General features: G+C 42.8%; 1 protein-coding gene across 5 annotated transcripts in view; it reads left to right on the forward strand.

Moving 5' to 3' along the window:
- LOC148316178 (uncharacterized) overlaps positions 1–16,814 on the forward strand; it is a 33,317-nt gene extending 16,503 nt beyond the window's left edge. For 2 of the 5 annotated variants that reach the window (XM_088287025.1, XM_088287020.1), the window contains one exon: positions 11,618–13,466. Coding sequence is in view for 2 of the 5 variants with exons in the window: in XM_088287020.1 (XP_088143146.1) it covers positions 11,618–11,882 (265 nt within the window). In the remaining 3 variants the exon portion in view is untranslated. Of the gene's footprint in view, positions 1–2,800; positions 3,988–11,617; positions 13,467–15,629 lie in introns of those variants that run through there. The other 3 variants (XM_088287022.1, XM_088287019.1, XM_088287023.1) reach the window with 2 other exon arrangements.
- The last annotated feature ends 6,968 nt before the right edge of the window (positions 16,815–23,782 follow it).

The raw sequence follows: 23,782 nt of genomic DNA on the forward strand, positions 1-23,782 counted from the left end.
ACAAAGCGCCGGCGTGCCGGGCCGAGCATTTCCTACGACGAGTGGTAGAAGGCCATTCAAAGCTGTCATTCTTTAAATGGAGCACACAAATCTCTCATGTCGATCTTTGTGCTGAAAATGAGCCAGTGTGTCGCCAAAATTTATTTTCCCCCTCACATGCTGGCTGAACAACATATGGAGGTGTCCATCATACAACGAACCAGGCCCGACCCTGCTTAGATCGGAGATCGGACAAGCGGAGATCACAAGCAGGCGGCATCCATCTTGATGCCACCGCTGCCGTCTTGAACTATTTAATGTCTAAAAAAAAAATCGCAGGTCCCCAGAACACACAAAATGCACTGTGCCAAGCGGCCCCTAAGTTTGCCCTTATGGAAGCTCTCGCAGTCTCCCCAGGAGGCGTGGGTTAGAAGAAGAATACATATTTGTTCTTCCAAACAGCTTTAGGAACGGAGGGCTTCATTCACACCTTAGCAGGGTCCTTATTCGGTATCCTCCATCTCCGCTCGTTCACGACCAGCCGAGTGCTTTGTTCCAGCTCTAGCTGTTGTGAAATAAAGTTGTGGCACGGATTGGCATCTGATCAGGATGCCTTTTTACACTCTATAAATGTGGAAATTTACACTCTCAGCGCAAATGGCGTTACATTTTTACACGCATTCCTTCATTTCCACAAAAGTTGATAATAATAATAATTTCCACAAAAACAACGTTTCCAATGTAAATTTCCACCTTTATATAGTGTAGAAAGGCATTGACCTTCAGTCTAAAAAACTCAGTTATTCGATGTACTTAACTGCAACCAGCATACGCGTTAATCCGCATTCACAACCCCTCCATCGGCTGTTGTGGTTTTGCCGGCGCCCACAGCCACTACTGAACGCCGGCGTTGGAGTTTCCCGGAGCTTCGTAGGTGCAGGGGGGAACACAACGCCGAGCCCTGGCGCCATCCAATTTTCTGCAACTTAACAATGATAAAACTGAAATCCTACAGATAGGTACCAAGTCCACTCAGCCAAAACTTATTTTGGGGATTTTTGTAAATGAACTCCATCACATGTAAGTCATCGCGCCTGACAATTTGGTGACAAAAAGCAGACTAGAATTTTAGACCAGCTCCAGAAAAAAAAAATCGATCAAAAGTTTTATGTTTTGTTTTCTGTATGCGTCCCACTTCCAGAGAATGACATAAGAAGATGCAACTTCACCATTTTTCCTCAAAATACATGTATGTTGATAATTAATTGCAAAAAAATATACATGAGCTTTATAAAGGCAAATATTGGAGCATTGCCATGAACCACAACCCGCCCAATTAAGTGAAAGCCAGTTTCAAATCAGCAATTTGGAGAAACACCGGGCCGCTCAAGCCCTGAGGAGAAAAGAGCCGACAGATTAATGTCGTGTTAATTGTCGCTTCCTCGATAAGCGCTGGAACTCTTCTCTATAGGCGACAAACACTCAACCAGGGCTGCTTTTTTTAACATTTCTCGAGGGCCATGGCGATTAAAAATATTTACATTTTATATATATATATATATATATATATATATATATATATATATTATTATTATTTTGGTTTTTTTTATTATTCAGCTGGTTGATCAGTAATCAGTACCGCGCGAAACGTCGCCACCGATCGTGTCCGGGGGGCATATTGGCCAGTTTGTTACATTTAAGTAATTTAAATGGACACATTAACGTATGGACATTTTATGGACATTTTTGTTTGGTAATGTGCTGTGAGAAAAACGTTTTTTTTTTTAAGTCGTGCTTTTATATGGCATAATAGTTCGTGCAACCTCACGCTCGACAAAGACGAAATTCAACGTCACTTATCTATGATTAAAAAAAAAATTTTTTAAATCCTTCCAGCTCAATAACTGTAAACATTATCCGAGCTGCTTCTCCTCACAAAGCGAGAAGCACCGAATTCCTTGCGGTTGAGCATATTGTCACAATTAATCATTTATTTCTCTTTGGAATTTTTGATTGTGTTAATTTTAACACAATTGTTTCTAGAGTGTGCCCACTCAGCATCTATTGCCTCCTGGTCATCCTCGAAATCACATTGTTGCAAATGATAAATAAAACACCTTTTCGATGAAATCTCGGGGCCCATGTCCCCGGGGTCGGCAGGCGCGTAAAACTGCACATTTACGCGACATTCTGCCCCCTATGCTAGTATGTCAAGTATGGAACTTGATTTTTTATTTTTCCAGGTCAGAATCAGAATCAGAATGTCCTTTATTCTCATTGTACTCAGTGTGCAATGAGATTAGAGCGCTCCGCACTCCAGTGGAATGCAACAATAATTTAATTAAATATTTAAATTAGATTAATTAAAGCTTAAGAAATTAAATAGAGAGATACTAAATACAATATTTAATACATACAAATTTAGAATAATAATAAATGATTTGCACGATGAATTGCATAATCTATTAACATGATTAACATTTTATTACAAATGTCACAAAAAGTGTCTTTAATACTGAGAAGTCTACGAATTAGGGACTGGAAATTTGTAAATGTATAGGAACCCTTGTGTTTTTATTTTTGGGATATTTTGAACTGTTGGTTACTGATGTGTGTTACTGATGTGTGTTGTTTTTTTTTTCAATGTACCGTATGCTAGTTCGCGCATGCTAGCTCGCGCAAACACTATATAAAGGTGGAAATTTACATTGGAAACGTGAGCTCTTCCTACTTCAGTGTAGTGCCTTAGCATCAAAATGGAGGGGAGCCCGTTCACGAGTGTCGTCCTCTCTCATGTTTATTTGCATCTCTGCTACTATAGGAGGAAGGAACGCAGCCGCTCAATCTTTCAGCGCGGCCCAAGACAACAGATATGGTCAAGTCGCCAACTTCCCCGACGCAAAACATGTTCCCGGGATGCAAAAGCAACCCAAACAGTTTCGCTACCAAGGGCGGGATTTCTTCCTTTCTCTTTTTGGTCATCTTTCACTCCTTTTCTTCTTTTTTTCCTCTTTCTCTTTTTTTCTTTTCTTTCTTTCCCGCTTCTCTCCTGTCATCTGTCTTTCTGTTTGTCTGCCCGTCTGTTCGTCTCTCAGAGAGGAGGAAGATGATGACATCGCCCATCAATTCTGTTGCCCCTCCTCTAGGTAATCAGGGGCAACCATCAGCCCTCAACGCCAACCCCCGTACAACTCCTGACCCCCTTCTCCTCCCCTCGCCCAACTTAATTGATGGAGGATGGCGATAAGTCCATCACAAATTCAAAATATAGAAGCGATGTAAGCGGGAAAGTGGAGCTTCCCCAGTGGAGATAGTTTGTCAAAGTTTCACTCCTTATTTTTTGTTGGGTTGCCACCTGACAATCTGGCCCTCTAGCTGAGTCGCCCCACGTTCCCACGCCCGAGCCCTACTCCGGGGACTTAGGCGCTTGCAGCCAGTTCCTCCTCAGCACGTCACTAGTTTTCGACCTGCAACCCCACAGCTACTCCTCCGACCGGGCCAAGATAGCATACATGACAAACCTGCTCCGCGGCCGCGCCGCCAAATGGGCGACAGTGTTGTGGGAGGCTTCGTCACCAGCGATGTCCTCCTTTGCCAGGAGCTGCGTCGCGTGTTTGACCATCCCGTCGACGAATTTTGGAGCGTATCCACGTCACGCTACGTGTGAGCTCCCTGACAGCGTATACCAACGCCCTCCAAAACTGCCATAAAATGCTTCCAAACTATTTTTCCACATTTAGTCATCCAATGCAAGATGTGTGCGTTTACAGTGGCAGCAAAACAGGCCAAAATTCTCACGTGAGGCGAGAGGACGATCTACTTAACAGCGTGAACACAAAGCTGCCCACTCGATTTGGTGGCGGGTTCTGGAGCAATTTTGTGACTTTTCTCCCTCGTTGGGAGTCAACGGCACCTTGCACCTGGCACATCAGCCGGCGCTGCGCCGCGCCGAGCCGCTGCAAGGTCACCGGCGTGAATAAAACATGCGGTGGCGTGTTGGCAGAGGCCCCATGCATTATTTATTTGGGGGGGGGGGGGGGTGCCGGTGCTGATGATGGGCAAGAGGGGGAGGGTGGATGGCATTGGAAAGGGGGTGTTGGGGGGGCTAGCAACAAAATGGATACTCAGAACTCTTCGGCCTGACTTTCACGAACGCCGGGCCGTCCCATGCTCAGTAGTGCACACGACACTTATTGATTTTGAACAAAATGACAAGTGTATAAAAATGACAACGAATAAAAACTAACAAACCAGTTCTGAAAACAATTTAAAACAAAAAAAATCCAATAAAAACAAACTGTAATGAAAACTCCCCGCGCTGATGCCTCAATAGCAAGAAGAGCTGTATGGTGGCTTCAGAAGTGGACTTTTCAGCACCTTAATAGCCACGCCTTTTGCCAAAACGTCACAAAATTCGGCAGAGAGTAAGATCATTGTCTTGAGTCTTTTCTGACTAATTTTCAGTCGGATTCGTCAAAAGGGCACCGTGCAGTACGTGAAAATTAAAATAAACAACTTTATTTTTTTTGTGTCATATTTGAAATTCCAACTCGTTACAGTATTCCGCGGCCGTGCTCCGGTCCTCCCCGCGTGAGGGTGCGGGTGCTGGTGAGGGTCCGCGACGCTCCGCCGGAGAGACATCAGAGAAGAGACATAAAAAGCTCCATAAAAGTAATCAACCGTTTTTGACCTAAAGTCTCACGAGGTTTGCAAAAAAAAAAAAAGACGAAGAAGAACAGCGCCCCCATCTGGCAAAAATCAACAAACCAGTGGATGAGGTCATCAAGTGAATGTCTTGAGAATTTTCATCTCGATCCAAGTTGATGATTGAGGCCTGAAATGTTGGACATTTGCAACACATTTGGTACAATTTGATGGTCAAAAGTTTCGAGTCAATCATCGCTGATCGAGAGGCATGTCCTTTCAAATTCTGTCCTTTCTACGCTAGCTATTAGCACAACTATCTGCAAAATTCTGTTGTCCAAAGGTTTTTGTATCGAAATGCAATTTGTGATCACTTGAACTGCAGGACATTCTATACCCTACCATTTTGTTTTTTGTCAAGGTTCTTTGACTTGCTCAACCGCGTGTTCAATCGTGTAATCGCCGCGAATTTAGTTTGATAATCCATCTATGGGCACATAGAGATGTTTAAAAAGAAGAACTGTCTTTGATTGTCATTTAACAAGGTTTACTACTATGCCAAGTTGACAAATGTTCACTTTGGATGTCAAACGTCCTTGCCTGTTCATTTCATAACAAAATGATTCCTGTCTGCCGCTTTCTAGGTTAATGTTGAACGCTAACGCAGTCTGTCGGCTATCTAATCGCAATTCTCAACTAGGACAGCCCCAACCAATGTAAATAAATATAAAATAAATATGAAGCCAAATATGCAAACAAAATAAAAGGAACAGATATAGGATGGAGGGAGTGAGAATATAAATCAATTACATCCTTTCTGGCATTATTTGTGTCCCACCTCAGACAGAGCCCATTGAAAGTACCGGTCCCCATTAACCGCGATAACGACATTCCAGGGGTTGGATCCCGGCTCCCCGCCAGCTGCTGAGCCGCGACGCACCGAAGAGAACAAACAACAGCGCTGGATCAGAGAGGCCATTGAATTAGTTTTGGCTAGATTGAGCGCTTCCTTGTATAAACTAGCGCACCATGCCTGACGGAAGACCTCCAGTTTGGTCGCACGCCATTTGCGCTCAAGCTTCCTACAAGAATCGTTTCAGTATGCGTGTTTCCTCATTAAACCACGGAGTCAGCCTCTTTGGACAAGTTTTAGTTTTTAAAGGTGCGACGGAGTCAGGCGCATTTAACAGAGCGACATTAAAGTTGTTTGTAAGATCATCAATCGTACCAATATAATTAGGAAACGAATCGGTTACTAAAGGGAGTAGCTCAGAGAGCGCAGCGGTGGTTAAGGAGCTAATGTTGCGGCTGCTATAGCTTTGATCATGGTCAGAACCATCACAGGGGCAGAGGGTCTTTCTCCAAGTTTTAAATATGACATCTCAAACCTGCATTTTAAGTCATCATTCATGTCTCGCAGACAAAAAACAACAACTGATATAGCAAGTAAACTCCAATGCATACATTTGCACTTTTTTTTTTAATTTTAACTAATTTTATAAAAAAATGTATTCAAAAGGAACGCGTGTAATTGTAGCGTTTCAAAGAATTGTATTTCCCTTATGAGATAATGCCTCACATAGCAAATGTGTACAGTGCTGCTTTTAAGAGTCTTACAGTACTTCCCCTAAGGCCTGCCACGTGTGATGCGGTTAACTGATAACAACCAGAGGACACACCAAAAAGTGAACGAGAGAGAGAGAACAAAAGCATAGCACATCAAAGATTTTTCATCATCTCTTGGGGCACTTGCATTTTTGACCCCCGAAACATGCACAAAAACTCACCAAACTTGGCAGTCTCATCAGCATGATAAGATTACTGGTACATATTCTAGGGATACGTCACGATCATTCCGCCATATTCCGTTGTTAATTTAGCGTTACTAACGTTGCTACACTATAAAGAGTGTTTTACTGACTAGCTAAACCCAGTTTTGGTTTAGCTGTTATAAAAGTTTGGTTTTTTAGTGCTGTAAATGCATTTTCAGCTCGCGCTGTACACATTTGCTATGAGAGGCATTATCTCATAAGGGAAATATTGGACAATCAAATTAATGACTGCCCAGGACATTTTGTCCATGAGCAAGAATTTTTAGTTGTATTTTTTTAATGTGCATATTTTGTGTTTTATCCAAGCTTCCATTTGGGCAAACTTAGGGGCCGCTTGGCACCGCCTGTGCCCGGGGAAGGTGCTCATATTCGGCTTCACTGTCAGGCAGCATGCACTCCTCCTCCGGAGCTTCCATTTGGGCAAACTTAGGGGCCGCTTGGCACCGCCTGTGCCCGGGGAAGGTGCTCATATTCGGCTTCACTGTCACACAGCATGCACTCCTCCGGAGTTGGTACTTTCAATGGGCTCTGTCTGAGGTGGGATTCGAACCCACGCCTCCTGGGGAGACTGCGACTTGAACGCAACGCCTTAGACCGCTCCGCCATCCTGGCAACTGGTAATGCTCTCTATGAATTTCACTCTCTCTCTCTCTCTACCCATATATATATATATATATATATATATATATATATATATATATATGTATATATATATATATATATATAATATTTTTTTTTCTTTTTTTTTGTAAAGCCGGGAAACAACAGGGCAATGGGTGGGTGAGGCCTACACTCCGGGCTGGTAACCAGCTAATTATTAGGCGCATTTAGATAAATGAGCAGACCATTCACTCTTTAGAAAATGTAGCCGTTGGTTCACCTAACTACGTTAACGAAATAATTAAAACTAAAATAAAAAATAAAAAAACTAACTGCAACTAGATCTTGCGTTCATATAACTAATACTAGAATTTTTTTTTTTTTAAATTAATATTAGAAATGGGTGAGTACTTTTTTGTTTCCGAAATACTATATGACGGGGGCGGGGCATCAAAGTTTTCACTTAAGATTTCCTTCGCCGCAATGGGACAATGCCTCTCGTAGCAAATGTGTACAGCAATGCTTGGCCAAAATTTGTAAACCTTCAAATTGGCTTGTTTGGAACTGTGATACAAAATCAGGTGACAACAAATTATTGGGTCAAAGTGTAAGTATGTAATAAGAGTTTTCATACTGATTTATTTTCCCCCATCTGATTTGTCCATCCATTAAGTATTGTCGGTGCCTGTGAAATTAGAAATCCCTTTATTGTCATAAACCCCTCCCGGGAGACGACCTGGCAGCCATAACCATGCTTTACGAACAGTGCAAGCAGTAATTTGAACATCATAGCAGTAAAAGAACAAGCACAACATGAACATTACAAATCAGCAATCACTGACCACTGCAAAAGGGAAAACCACATCATGTACACACGCCGCACGAGGCTATAAGCCGAGAATAAAGTGAAATATTCTCGCACTGCTCTGACCTTCAGAGACACACAATGTGATCGGAGTGTGCAGATAACAGTAAGGAGGAAAGGGGAATGTTACAAATGATGGTTTTGAAAAGATTCATAAGCCACTGGCGGTCAGTCGCGGGAGGGAGCCGGAGCCGCCCGCACGCCCGCGACCGCAACACGTGTGCTAAGAACCAAATAGTTGAAGTTCTGGTTCCTTCTCTTTAGGCATCCACCTTTTTTTGATGACAATCCATTTGGAATCTACCAGAAGATCTTGGCAGGAAAACTGGATTTCCCACGGCACCAAGATTGTGAAATTTGTACTTTCAATGGGCTCTGTCTGAGGTGGGATTCGAACCCACGCCTCCTGGGGAGACTGCGACCTGAACGCAACGCCTTAGACCTAATGTTATTAACATTTATTATACATGTTCAATTTAGTAGTGTTCGTATCACAAGCCAAACAAATTTTTATCAGGAGCTTTCCATTTCAATACAGAGTACAGAGGAAGCAGCAAAGAAGCCCATTTTCAATACTCATCACATCGTGTAGCATGTAAGTTCTGTATGTTAAGTCGGAAGCGACTAGAGCTGTGCGATATGACAAAATATATTGTGTAGACAATAGAAAAATTTCTATTCTGTCACTTTTCTACTATGGTGCGCCGAAGGAAATCCATCGCTGCACCGCTCGCATCCCATTGGCCGAATATTCAGGGGATGAGAAGCTGTAATCGCCCGCTAAATTAGAATTAGAATTAGAAATCCCTTTATTGTCATTGTACTCAAGTGTGCAACGAGATTCAAACGAAGAGTCGTTTATCAAACGTTATATTCAATGACAAAAAGAGACACGTTCCAACAGTCTACTCATTGCCAGTTTCCGGCATCCATTCAACAGGATGTTGAACTTATTGAGTACCGCGCGCCAGCTCTGGCAGCAAGCCGAGTCTCCGCCCTCTTCCGCGGCGAGCGCCAAGCGGCGGCGGTGTTGGACGTGGCCTGCGGCACGGGCATGGTGGCCAAGATGGTGGGTGTCGTGACAACGATGAGCCACCGGGCCAGATTAAAACATTTAACGGGCCGCATGTGACCCCCGGGCCTTAAGAGTGATTATTCTATATGACACAATTTGCTCTGCCTGATGTGTGTGTAAAGTTTCACGAGTTGTCGTTCTGTACTTAATTTACTGCCATTGACGGCTAAAGACATAATTGTGGAAAAAATACTAGTATGTTTTGTTTGTTGAATTTGTCGTGTTGTGGTGGTTGGCAAACAACTTTTGGTGCTTTACTGGTCAGAATCTGTGTCGTATCAGAAAATTAATCACAATATTTATTCTCTTATTTATCTAATTTATATATTTGATTAAATTATTGTTGTATTGCACTGGAGAGGGGAGCTCCCTAATCTTGTTGCACACTGTACAATGACAATAAAAGGATTTCGGATTCTGATAAATTTAGAATGGCCGACTTCCTGTTCAATTTAGCATACGGCTCCATGAGACTTTTTATTAGGTCTTGGCTTTGTACACACTTCATCAAATTTTCAGTTTGGTGAAACAGAGATATATATATATATATATATATATATAAAATCACAAGTGTATCAGTTTATATTTATGTGATTATTTTGTTTGTCGTCATTTATGACTTGCACTCTCCACCAGTCTTTTGGTTTACTTACCTTTTCTGCTATTTGTGAAGCGAATATGATTTCTCGCCCGACTCCCACACAGAGAGTTAAGTCTATGTGTTGGGGTAAGATTATCTAGTGTCACTTTGCCACTTAAGAAATGGTGAAAGAGTGCAAAGGACCGCTGCAGGGGAAGTTGTGTGACTGTGATGAAAACAGTTGTTCGCTGTACACATTTGCTATGAGAGGCATTATCTCATAAGGGAAATATTGGACAATCAAATTAATGACTGCCCAGGCTTCAGGATGTCTTTTTACACTATATAAAGGTGGGGCCCCCCAACACACGCTCAGACCCGGAGCGTACACTTCAGACCGGGGGCTAATGGGAAAATAAATTACCAGCCGGCAAATTGTGAACATTAACTAAAATGGTTTATAGCGTATCTTAAAGTTGCTGCAGTTAAAAAGCTCGTAGTTGGACCTCGGGTATATATATATATATATTGCACCTTCCCCGGCCACGGGCGGTTCCAAGCGGCCCAGTTTTTTCATGATTGATTTGCTAAAAATTCCCACTATTGCTGCGTGACTAATTATAACGTTTGTCTTCCTGCCTCAGTTTTACTCTACTTGAATTAGAGCTGACTCGGAGTAATAAGAAATAATGTCACTTGCCTTGTTACAATAAACACGACTAACAACGCGCTCCCCTCAAGGGCACGCTTGAATGGATACACCAAGCAGATCTGTTGAGATGACACACAAGATCCGCTTTTTTTGTCTTCCGATGCTCTCATGCCTGGCTTGTCATTTGTGAAGTTTTGTTATTTTTCACTAGGTATATTGAAGTTTTTTTATGTTTTATTCCCAAGTGACCAACATACCATGAGAATCTCGTTCCACGCCGGAAGGGAGGAGGGGAATTTTGTCCCTACGTTGGGGCCTTGAACACAGCAGATTTGATTTGCAGCCAATCGAAGCGGCTGCTCAAATTCCCTTTAAAATCTTTGCGTGAGAATCACTCTGGGGTCTGTGAACCCATGATTTAAAAAAATTCATATCTTTGTAGAGAAAAAAATGTGGGTTTTGACGGCATGGTGAAGATTTTAGATTAGAGGTTTTCAACCTTATTTTGTGTTTCAAATTTGAGTTTCAAGTTTGATATTGCGTGCTAAACAACGATAGGGTTTCAAATTAGGTTTTGCAGCTAATTAGAGGTGCTCCAGTTTGAAAAAAAATATTAATCACAATTATTTGAGTAATATTTGAAATAACGATTATTCAAATGATTTTTCTGGGGGGTACAAAACAAAAAAAATGTAAATGGCAACAATATTAAGACAAAATAAAATTAAAAAAAAAGGAAATGTATAAAAATAATTATATATAATATATAATAATAATTTGTGCAATGCCACTCCCACAACTTTTCACGAAAAAGGATGAATTTCGTCAAAATACCCTTGCGACAAGTAAAGTACAGGGGAACGTCTGACAATGACAGTTTGCTGAACATCTGCGACATTGGCGCCTAGTCCTATTTGGGCATTCCGCTAGTCTTCGGGATTTCCCTCCAAAAGTCCCCCAGAGGGAGAGCAGATGCGTCTCCCCGTTGATACGACCTGTCTACTAGTGACCACCTTAAATTACTCTCATACCCTCAAAGGTCACTGACCTGAGAGAAAATAGGCCTGAGCATTGTTTATGGTGGGGGCCGGCCGACGCGGGCGCCTGGCGGAGAGCGAGCAGGGCCGGCGAAGGGCGCGCGGCGGGCGCCCCCCCGGCCGGCAACACAGTCGGAGTTTCTATAACCATCAAATGTAAGTACATTTGAGCCAATCGGAATCCTGAAGCGCACTGTTGGTGTTCAAACTGTTGATAATGTTTCAGTGGTATGAAATGCATTAAGGAAGAATTTCTGGGTGAAAAGTGTATTTGTTGGTGAATTATTTGAGTGACAGGGTGAATTCACTGAGCTCATCGAGATGCTTCATTTTTCTTGACTACGCCATCCCAGGCGGACTCCCTCTCAGGTGGGCTACTCGGAGGTTCCGGTCATCCGCGAAGGTCTGGAGCAGTCCAGCGAAAGACTCGCCAAACACATTTTGCCTTCAGTCCTGTGCCGCTCGAGTAGAAGCACCTTTGACTCAAGCCAAATTGTTGCACCAGGGGGTGCAACCACACCTCATTATTATTATTATTATTATTATTATTATTTATTACTGATTAATTTTCTTATTAATTCCTTATTTATTTTCTTATTAATTCCTTATTTATTTTAAAATTTTATTTTGTGTTAAAAAATATGTTGAAGGGTTATTGCCCTCCCGATTACCGCCTGTCCCACAACTTGTTTATTGGCATTGTTGGACAGAACGTGAATACTCGGCCGGCGTGCGTGGCAGTATACTGATAATAAATTTTTGTTTCTGGAGGCGTATGTGTAAACTCTTTTTGTTTATGTGTGTACGTGTATGCATGTATATATATATATATGCATTCAAATTGAATTTTTTTAATCAAATTGAAATCGATGCAGAGCTATTGCTGGGCCGGTACTGGATCGCCTTCTCGTAGTTCAGCTCCAAACGTTCGTAGTACCAGCGGACCGTACAATTTGGCTCATGTCGATGGCAGAGCGGTCTAAGGCGTTGCGTTCAGGTCGCAGTCACCCCAGGAGGCATGGGTTCGAATCCCGCCTCCGACAGTGCCCATTGAAAGTACCAAGCAAGAACAGTAGCGAGGGTTCACTGTATGTATAAGACCAAGACCTACAAAAAAGTCTCTTGGAGCAATGAGCTAGGTTTTACCAAATTTCACAAGCGTGCTAAATTGGATGTCTTGAGAAGATGAGCAGCTGAGAGACTCATTGATAAAAGATAGAATCGTGTGTGGCACAAACGACAATGCACTGAGGGAAAATAACCTGGGAAATAATATATTAAGCAATAACCAGAGCTGCAATTAAAGATAATTTAAATAGTCGATTAATCAATCAATTATTTATTGTTTAACTGATATATCCGATTAACTGCCACGCACGCCGGCCGGTGAGCAGCCAAGTCCCTCCCCTGACGTTGCTTTGTAGGCTATTGCCAATGCCGCGCACATTGCAAAAGGCATAACATTTTTCGATTAATCGTCAAAATAATTGACATTAAGGTGACAATTGTTAGTTGCAGCCCTTGGTGAGGCAACACTTGTTGATGGAATCGGTACAACCCGGGGTCTTGTTTTTATGTTTACAATCTGATGCAATGATATGAAATAATTATTTTTTTATTCCCCAGCCATTATTTTTGTATTTATTCAATTGAAATTATTATTGGGGCCCGAGCAGCGACCGCGGCGAGGTCCCGAAGAAGAGGAGGAGGAGGACTTATGTGGGAGCCATCAGGGGGGTTGGCCTGATTTTTGCAATTCAGCAAAGAAAAAGAGGGCTTTTGTTTCAGGCGACACATTTACGACGTGCCGGTACCCGAAAGTGCACTCCGATGAGGGCTCAGCTGCCTGAGCATTTCCTCCGCAGCACGCATGGAGATCAAAAGCGTGTTTTGTGACGACACGTAACGTGTTCAATGAAAATTTTATCTCTGCAGTTGAGAATTGCACGGTTTTGTCTTTGCACGTGTTTAGCAGTTACCTTCAAATGTATTCAGAAAGAAATATCTGAGTTCACTTTACGGGGTCATAAAGTTGTGTACTTCCTAAATGTCTTTGCAGTGTGTGGAAAAAAGAAAGAACCCCTGGCTGGCTTACGTTCTGAAGCGACGTTGTTGTGTTTCATGTGTTAAGATTACGATTGATATTTAAGCGGCTCAGCGGCGTTCAGGTCGCATTCTCCCCAGGAGGCGTTGGTTCGAATCCCACCTCAGACAGTGCCCATTGAAAGTACCAAGCAAGAACAAAGCAAACACATTCAAGATTGCTTAGTACTATCAATGGGCACTGTCTGAGCCGGGATTCGAACCCACGCCTCCTGGGGAGACTGCGACCTGAACGCAACGCCTTGCGTTATTTTGAGAATAAGCGATTTGAGAAATAAGTTGTGCTGCCGGTTCCCACAAAGTTTTTCCCAATGGCATTAGTTTCCCTTCCTTCTGTGAGCGCATTTATTTATAGAGCGCACAATGCCATGATCCAGCGGGTCAAAGACGTCGTTAGAAAGACATCCTGAAGCCTGCCTCCTATGTGTCTGTTAACGGAGACACAGGCGTGATCCACGCTGCACAAAATTCGGCAGAGAGTAAGATCATTGTCTTGAGTCTTTTCTGACTAATTTTCAGTCGGATTTTAATATTTATCATATCGATAGAAGAGCAATCATCCACACATTCACACCTATGGAAAATTTCACATTTGCTATGAGAGGCATTATCTCATAAGGGAAATATTGGACAATCAAATTAATGACTGCCCAAACGATTCTGTCGAATTGAGTGGTACCTCATCGACCCAAACGGCAATCTCACTGATGAACCCACGCCATTTGTTACAATGTCGAATTTCACCCCGGTTTATGAGTTCCACGGAGGCTACGTGAGGAGAAGCCTGCGGATGTAGAGGATGATGATGGCCACCAGCAGGGCGCTGGTCTCTTTATCTTCTAAAACAGGCACACGCTGCGGCCCTAATAATAATAATAATAATAATTTTTGCTCTCCAGGCCGCGACACCGCTCAGCTGTCATTCAGGTCGCAGTCTCTTCATAAACTGTTAAGGACACACTTGGGTGAAGACGAATTTTTTGCTAATGGCGATGAGCGCTAATAACCTGGTTGCGAGTAATTGGTGAAAATCCACGCTTAGTCAAATGAATTTGTGCATACTTATTATAAATAATTATAATAATTTAAGCTTGGGAATTAGGTGATGGTGATTCACTTGGAAGTGGCTGTTCTGAATTTACCCCAAACTGACTATTTCAAGATCGAAGGCTCATCCTCGTCCGTCTCCGGAAATTGCTCACGATATACAGTTCCTTAGGGGAGACGGCTGAGTGGCTTTTCCGAGTGGATATGTTTACAAGTCACAAGGGCGACGTGAACGAGCCAAAGCGCAACTCTCCGAGACAAAGTGAAGAAGTCGGCGAGGTGTGTCTTTGTAGATTTTCCGAAGCCCTGCAAAGGATTTGTGGACCTCGCCGATCGGCGTTGTGATGTCTATCTTCAAGAGATGTTCAAATGGAAAAAAAAAAAAAAAAAAGGTGACATGTCGATGAGAGACATCACAACGCCGATCAACACAAATGAATTTCCATCCCTGTCGGCCCATGACGATATTTCCCGAAACTGCACAGGCCAATATATATATATATATATATATATATAAATAAAAATGATCCAAATAATGTTTCTGTTGTTTGTTTCTTTTCACACGAAGCTTGTTTTCTCTGCTTTTTGGCCAAATTACTTGCCCAACTTGGGCAAGTGACAATTTTTTTTCTCTTGCCCGAAATGATAAATCAACATCAGTGCAGAGGACTGGATGGATTGGAAGAAGAAAGGACATACGATTAGAAATGTAAGATAATGTCTAAAACATAATTGTCTGCTTTTAATGAATCAGTCAAATATCAAAAATTGAGATAAGCTTTTTGATTCATACAATCTGACCGGAGCGTCGAGATCCCTGTATACATAACAGAATGCGGTATGTCAAGCTGATCTTTTCCAATGCAATCGGATCTATCTTAATATGCAGGGGATCAAATTACTGACTGCCAACATTGTCCAAAGTGTGCATCATGGGCGGCACATTCCCAAAATAAAGGTCATGTTTATCCGCAACAACAGATTGAGATGAGATTCTGTCTCCACTCCAAGTACAGCGCGAGCTGAAAATGCATTTACAGCACTAAAAAACCAAACTTTTATAACAGCTAAACCAAACGTTTCCAAGAACTTTCCAAAACTATTCTATGAGAAGTTCAGGTAAATGTTCAGGAATAATAAAGGCAAAAAAGCGGCAGATTCACACGTTTCAACATACCTGACCGCCTGAATACTTCTGCTATTGTGCTCCCACAGCAGTCCAATTGGGGGAAACAAGAAATGACCAGTCTCCAAAGGTTTGCTGGGGAAACCAGGGCCGCTCCTGAAGGCACACAAGTCCTAAGAAGCTATTCGGTGGTCTAGGGAACACACTCGAATGTCACGATGAATCACGTCACACACCCTGGGAACAAAGTCGGCACTGAAAATCAAGGAAGACTTTGTGTGGCGGCTACGATATTGCCATCGCTCTTGTGTTGTTTGTAACGGGCTCAAGAATTCAAATAGGCGTCATTTTTATACTCATATTCAAACTAGGTTTAAAGGATAATTTAAATCGCAACAAATTCGTCAGTACCTTTCCTTTGTATTGTTCAGGAAGAACTAGTTGTTTTCGAGCTGTGGTGATTCTGTACAAAATTCCTTCCTTGTCTATCAACAACTTGGCCAACTGCCTGCCCAACACTAAACATATAAAAACTGGTTTGAGTGCAGTTGTGAAGAACAAAGAATTTCATATTACACCGGGTCAACAATACAATTGAACTTGTATGCCTATTATTCACACAAACAACTCAACAGACAAACTGCCTGTAGCGCACATCACAATGCTAGCCCAAATTGTAAAGGAGGTCACGTCTGGTTGTCATTACAAGGGGCTGATCTCCCTTCCTCCATTTTGAGTGGCCCAGCGATGTTCCTGCGTGCTTTTGATAAAGAGAGAGATTTATGCTCCTCCAGCGAGCCCGAGGGTACTTTGACATTCATTTCAGTGAGCAGTAGGGGGCGCTGCAGGTTATGGCCGTAGAATGTTGTACTGTAAGATAATGTTTTTAGTATATTTGTCATCCTTAATTGTCATGTTAATGCCAAAATGTTATACAAGTCACTGTTGTTTACTGTATTGTGTAATCTTACCTTTAATGACGATGTTGTCTCGTGATAAGTGCCTTTCATTTTTAGTTGAACCCTCTATTACAGGCGTGGGCAAACTACGGCCCGAGGGCCAAATGCAGCCCCTTAAACTTTTGAATCCGGCCCGCTGAACTTGTTTTTTTAAAGACATATATATTGTTGTAATGCTTTTGTTCACTTTCATTTAAAATTAAATGTATTTTTTTTTCTCCAATGAGGAGAGGTGACCAAAACACTCCATCCATCTGCTCATGGTCCGGCCCCTCTTTCAAATTTTAGAACCCATTGTGGCTCGCCAATCACAAAGTTTGCCCACCCATTCTCTATTAGGTCGTTCCTATTTGGCTAATCATCACCGATACTGTCAAAGGGTTTAAACTCACACACACACCTACACACGCACACACACACACACACGCATTCAACAGCTGAAAGAGTACATTATTAAAAAAATAAAAAAAAGTGTTTCTCTTCCTTGTGCTCCTCATTTCATTCCCATGTATTACATTTGACGATAAGAGCTTCAAAGGCTTTCATGCAAACGACCCACTTCTTTTCTTGAAATGTAAAAGTCAAAAGTGGTTTTGAATACATAAACGCGATTTTAAAAGCGGCAGTAAACAGGCCAACAAATGTATAAATGCGTCTTTAATAGTGTTTTGAACATTTCTACTGAGGTGGCGCCTCTAATACCTGAGGGTAGTACATTCCAAAGCATAAATATGCTGGATTACTGATTCATGAGCGCGATCTGGGAAACTGATGAGTGATCAAAACTAAGAAATGCTCAAATGTTCAAACCTGCAGAACACAGTGGAACAGACAAAAAAAAAAAAATTTGCACCCACCGCCCCTCACGTTGCAATTCTCCCAACTATGAGAGGCATTATCTCATAAGGGTAATATTGGACAATCAAATTAATGACTGCCCAGGCTTCAGGATGTCTTTTTGCTAGGAATGATGGAATAGGACCCCGGTTCTATTTTGTGGGTTTTCCCCGGAGCTTCCATTCGGTTAAACTCAGGGGCCGCTTGGAACCGCCCGTGCCTAGTGTAGAAAGGCATCCTGAAGCCTGGAAAGTCATTAATTTGATTGTCCAGTATTTCCTTCATGAGATATTGCAACACTTAGAAAAAGTGTACAGCGCCAGCAGACAATGAATTTTCAGACTCTTCCTACTCAGGCGGCTGAGGTCCTTTGGCGTTCGGGGAACACTCCTCAGGAACTTCTATGACTCGGTGGTTTTCCGCCGTTTTTGTGTGTTGCCCTCACTGTCCCCCATCAGCTCTTGCCAAGTGCAAAGCGTGAGTGCCAGCAGTCTGAACAGACGCAATAATAATGCCAAGAGCCCGTTTGGCAAACCAGATGGACAAAAAACGAGGCAGCTTCAATCAGACGCCATGGAAGATATCCATCACTGCAAATAGGACGGAACCAACCTTATCAAAAACTCCATAATTCATTGTCTGCTGGCGCTGTACACTTTTTCTAAGTGTTGCAATATCTCATGAAGGTAATACTGGACAATCAAATTAATGACTTTCCAGGCTTCAGGATGCCTTTCTACACTATATAAAGGTGGAAATTTACATTGGGAACGTTTGGTTTAGCTGTTATAAAAGTTTGGTTTTTTAGTGCTGTAAATGCATTTTCAGCTCGCGCTGTACACATTTGCTATGAGAGGCATTATCTCATAAGGGAAATATTGGACAATCAAATTAATGACTTTCCAGGCTTCAGGATGCCTTTCTACACTATATAAAGGTAGAAATTTACATTGGAAACGTTTGGTCTCGCTCGCTCTCTCGTCCAGAAAAGCGCAATATAAATCAAATGCATTATGAGTATTATTATTCATTTTATTATTCATTAACGTTTCAACAACTCAACTACTACAACTACGTTGATCTCCTGCGATGGATTAGCAATAACTCGAGTTGGGCCGCATTGTCTGCATGCTCAACAAGGTCGCCCTCATATATGCTCGGATGACTGTTTCGGCCATGAGGATGTCACAATACGAAATTCGTCCTTTTTCGTGAAAAGTTGTTGTAGGGGACCAAAATTTTTGTGACTCAGGTTTGAATGGACAGGTGGTCTGCAGCCTTCCGGAGCACTTGCCCTTTGCCCTCAAGTCGTCCCCAGATGGACAGTCATACTCACTTGTCACCAAAGACTATTTAGACAAAGAGAGGGAGCATGCATATGATATCGCAATAACAGCAAAAGATTAAGGGACGCCGCCTATGTCCTCTATTAAGATCGTACATGTCGATGTACTGGATATTAATGATAATAGGCCTTTATTCACTGAAAGCCCTTACACTTTTTACGTGCTGGAAAATCTCGTTCATTTTCCCACGGTTTCTCGGTTGCACCCCAACAACAACACTCAGACTGCTGTTTGAACAATTCTTATTAGCACATTAAAGAAACACAAAGAATTATTATTTTCTTCCCTGAATGACTGGAACACTCTCCAACTTATCTCTACAGATCTGATTCAAATCAATCGCCAACACTTTCATGGCCGCCTGCTCGGGCTGGGAGACCTTGTAAAGGCGGGCCGCATGTGGCCCACACCAGTCTGCTGTGTACAACCCTACTGTATTACATGGGATAAAATACCAAGTGGTATTTGTAATCCCCAATCACACCGTTCACTCACTTTAATTTTTTACCTGACATGTTTCGGCCAACCCCTATAATCATCTCTCAGGTCCGATTATTTAGTCCAAAAATGTGAACAGGTGCATACCGAAATATCTTAGGTGTTTGACCTTCCGGGTCTCGCAGCCCCTCCCCACACACGAGCCCCGCGCGCAGCCCGGGTTTCCTTCTGGGGGTTAAACGGATAACTGCACGCGACTCTTAAATTTTCCCAAGTTTTATTTAAGTTAATTGGACAAAACAAAAAAACGCAATATTCTTCTGCCAGAGAGTATGTCACATAGCAAATGTGTACAGTGCGAGCTGAAAATGCATTTACAGCACTATCGCGGTTAATGGGGACCGAGACCACCCGCGAAAACTGAAAATCCGCGAAGTATTGGATGCTTAGCAAGTGCTTTGTGGTGATTGCACAGCATCATTGTACCGATTTTGGGTTGATTGTGTAGTCCCCCAAAGCAGTTTGAGGGGATTCGGAGTGACTTAACAGCAATCAAGAATCAGATCGCCTTACTATACATGGTCGGGTTTAGAAAAAGGGTACCTCTTGCAAAATCTTTTTCTGCAAGTAGATTGCGCCAAGATGCTCTCATGATGTAAATAATGGCAAATGAAAAAATGCTAAATAAAATAAAAGAAAATGTTAAAATTCACCCGGAGCTCCGTGCCCGAGGGCCGGCTATGAGCCGCGCCGTGCCCGCCAACAGCCTTCCACGGTCGGATACAATGTTTCAAAGTTCCCCGCTGGAAAGGGGACTTAGAAGAAATTTGTAAAATTCACCCGGAGCTCCCTTGACTCAAGAGATTTAATCAAAATGACATATTTAAGGACTGTGCTTAAATCGTTTGATAAGGCTAAGGCTAAAGCTAAAACATCTGTCAACGCAGGTGCATGCGTCACCATCCTGAAGCCTGGGAAGTCATTAATTTGATTGTCCAGTAAAACTGGACTAAAACCCTTTTTTTAGTTTTCGATGGCTGACCGTTCACTGTCAATGACAACAAATCAACGCCTTAGACCACTCCGCCATCCTGGCAACTGGTAATGCTCTCTTTACTGTGTTTCCTTTGTTCTTGCTTGGTACTTTCAATGGGCTCTGTCTGAGGTGGGATTCGAACCCACGCCTCCTAAGATAAATGTGTAGGTCTTGCTGTCCTGCTGCTCTATAGACGCACACTGCACCAAGTGAGCTCTGACAGGTTCTGATTGACATGATTGATTCGTGTAAACTATTTACAAGCAAAATTCCCATTTTATTTCACCTCAAAATCATGGCTTTATTCACACAGAATTTTTTACGTTATCATAGTTTTACTTTGAGTTTATCCAATGTTTTTTTTCAGAGTAGCAGAAGTAATTCTGATTAAGTTTGACAACTTTTAAAAAGAAGCAGGCTTTGAATCTACAATGAACCTATCGTTTTCATTTGTAGGCAAGAGTCAATTTGGACGATTGAACATTTTTAAATTCTAGGCTGACAAACATTATCCCACGCCAAACACAACTTCAGAAGCTCCCACAGGCTTGAGACCAGGTGTGATAAAGAGGGCTACATTACGCCGCCGACTCTGTGTGAGCTATATCTTTGCTGCTGTAACACCTCAAATTTCCGGACAAACTACTAAATAATAATTCCATTAAAACGTACTGCACATGACTGTTACATAACATTCGTATATAAAACCTCTCCATAGGTCGCGCCATCTCAAGTGTTGTCTTCCGCTCAAGGCTATCCAAAAACTTTTAAAGAAGTTTGTGTAATCGTTGTTCTTGGGAGATATGTAAAAAAGACATCCTGAAGCCTGGGCAGTCATTAATGAGAGGGGTGTCTGAGGCGCCCGATGCACCAAAAAATAAAAAACTTTTACTTTCACTCAAACATTTTACAATCACACCATCATTCACAAAAACATCTTTTCCTTCTAGAACTTTCCAACTTGTTGCCTTTTGGGGAAAGATAAATAGTTTGCCACCTCGATAGCGGACTCACTTTGGGTTTTTTCCCTCCGGCAGAGCTGGAAGATGTGGCTGGGGAGCAGGAAGTCTGGGCCTCCCTGCTGAAGCTGCTGCCTCCGCGACCCGACCACTGAAGGCTGTTGGCGGACGCGGACGAGGAGGGCATGGCTTTCTGCTTCGGGGCCGCTTGGCACCGCCCGTGCCCGGGGAAGGTGCTCCTCTTCGGCTTACTGTGACGCGAGCATGCCCTCCTCCTCGCTGTTGTGGTAATTGGATAGACAAGTATTTTTGGGGAGGCCATACTTGACTGGTGTGTATAAAAGTTTGTTTTTTTAGTGCTGTAAATGCATTTTCAGAGTCTCAACAACTATAGGCCGGTTTCAAATCTTCCGTTTATTGCAAAAATTCTTGAAAAAGTCATAGCGCAAAAACTTAATGAACATATGTGTGGTGGTTCGGGTTTGAATTAGAATTCCCACTCAAGCCTCAGGAGAGGATGTGGATCGCACGCAGGAGGAGCCACGGGATTCGGCGGGAGAAGAAAGACCAATAGAAGCATAACACCAAATATATGTACCTATGCATTTTTCGTTAACTTATATTTTAAAGAGTTTACACCTTTGATTTGTAACTGCTGTTGGACTGTGTGGCGTGCGCCGAAGAAGAGCGTGGGTTAACATCATCCTATATATACATATATATATATATATATATATATAGATGATGATACGATTAGGGGGCAGCTGGCACCCGCCAGCTGGGGAGAGAAACCCCCTTGGCTGAGATTTCGGACCTCAATGGAACCTCAATATATAGCCACCTGCGAGCTCCGGCCGGCGTGCGTGGCAGTTAAGCCGTAGAGGAGCACCTTCCCCGGGCACGGGCGGTGCCAAGCGGCCCCTAAGTTTAACCGAATGGAAGCTCCGGAGGAGGAGGGCATGTGATTCTGAGTCATTCTCGTCATTTTCCTGAAGTGGGCATTCGACATCGGAATAAACCATGGAGGTTGAGGGAATACTTTTTATAGGATTTGATCTTGTTCAATATTCAGTGGAGTCGTTGAAAAACAACTAATCAAACCACATTTGCATTATAATTCAAAGGGTCTATGTACGAAATTAAACCGTGCTGCTACCTGACAAGGGGATGCTGACACATATTGTTATTTTTGGGACTTTCCTTCGAAGGGCGTGGCTACCTGCTGGTTCGCCGTCTGGTGTGTGATGATGAGGGAGCATAGAGTGTGTTGTTCCACTGCGTGGAACTCGACAACTTCATTAACAGCTAAACCAAACGTTTCACAACTAGGGGGCTAGCAAATTAAAGGCTACTGTGACGCGAGCATGCCCTGCTCCGGAGTAAAGGTGCAGAGGGGAAGCTGGTCTAACACAGAAAGGAGGAACAACTACATGTGTAAAATCATCCCCTTTTCTAACAAAGCCCACCGATACGAGACCACCAGAAGGGCTGGGGAAGTTGTGAGGGAGTGCAATTTTCAATCGGATTTTTGTCTTTTAGTATCATCATTTTGGAGATGAAGGATTGAACTGAGTTGGAATTGATGGAAGAAGGCCTAGGGCACAAAAAGTAGTTTACACAGCATATGCATGGATGTATTTCGAGCACACATATACGCACATACATGCATGCACACGCTGCGCATCCCCGTGCCCGGGGAAGGTTCTCCTCTACGGCTTAACTGCCACGCACGCCGGCCGGAGCTCTGGTACTGTCCGAATTGGTGATGCTCCGTAGACCCTGCCACACCTCCGAGGCCGTCGCTGCTGGCCGAGCGGGTGAAAAATCAGGCCTGGCAAATTCATCAATATTTTATTAGTTTGTTGTTTAATTTTACAGTGCTAAACAAGGCACCTTGAAACACAAGTTTAGGCAAGAAATCTTAATGCTTGAAGTCTATTACGAGTGTGTTGCTAAAATTCTTCTAAGTCCCCTTTCCAGCGGGGAACTTTCCAAAGATTTGAAAATAGAATAAACAAAAGAAAAATTTGCTTGCCAACCCATCAGTATTTCCCACTCATACGCTTTTATGAACTGCCCTTAAGCCTTTTTCAAATGTCTTATCTTCAAACTTCTTACAAGCACCCAGTATCCTGGCTTCACTCATTTGAATAAAATACCCCAACCCCTCCTCGGCCCGGGAGCTGACAGTGTCACACATTGATGGATATTCAGAAGACTGGATCAGAGATTTTGTTCGACAAACACCAGGGTATACATTGAGAACTTACCTGTATTTTACTGGTCGCTGCTCAGACGTGTCCCAGAAGCGGGCGTGTTTGATGGCGCGAATGGAAGCTCGTGGCTATTACGGTGCTGAGATTTCCACTTTCAACTTTAATTGGAGAAGTTTCAACATGAACATTACAAATCAGCAATCACTGACCACTGCAAAAGGGAAAACCACATCATGGACCGGGAGAAGGGCAGGGATGTCTGCTTCAAAGCAAAAGATTCACAGAGTGGATTGTTGGAGATAGAGGGGAGTCATCTGAATGGTGAAAAGAGAGAGAGGGTGTTCATATGTGCTAGTGTGAATGGGTTTCTATTTCTTATTCTCGCTCTAGACGCACAAACACGCCACAGCCATGTGGGCAGTCATTAATTCGATTGTCCAATATTTCCTTT

This window comes from Idiotropiscis lumnitzeri, chromosome 22 (assembly GCF_059441095.1).
Source record: "Idiotropiscis lumnitzeri isolate Australia: NSW breed Sydney's pygmy pipehorse chromosome 22, RoL_Ilum_1.0, whole genome shotgun sequence".
Classification (NCBI taxonomy): Eukaryota; Metazoa; Chordata; class Actinopteri; order Syngnathiformes; family Syngnathidae; genus Idiotropiscis; species Idiotropiscis lumnitzeri.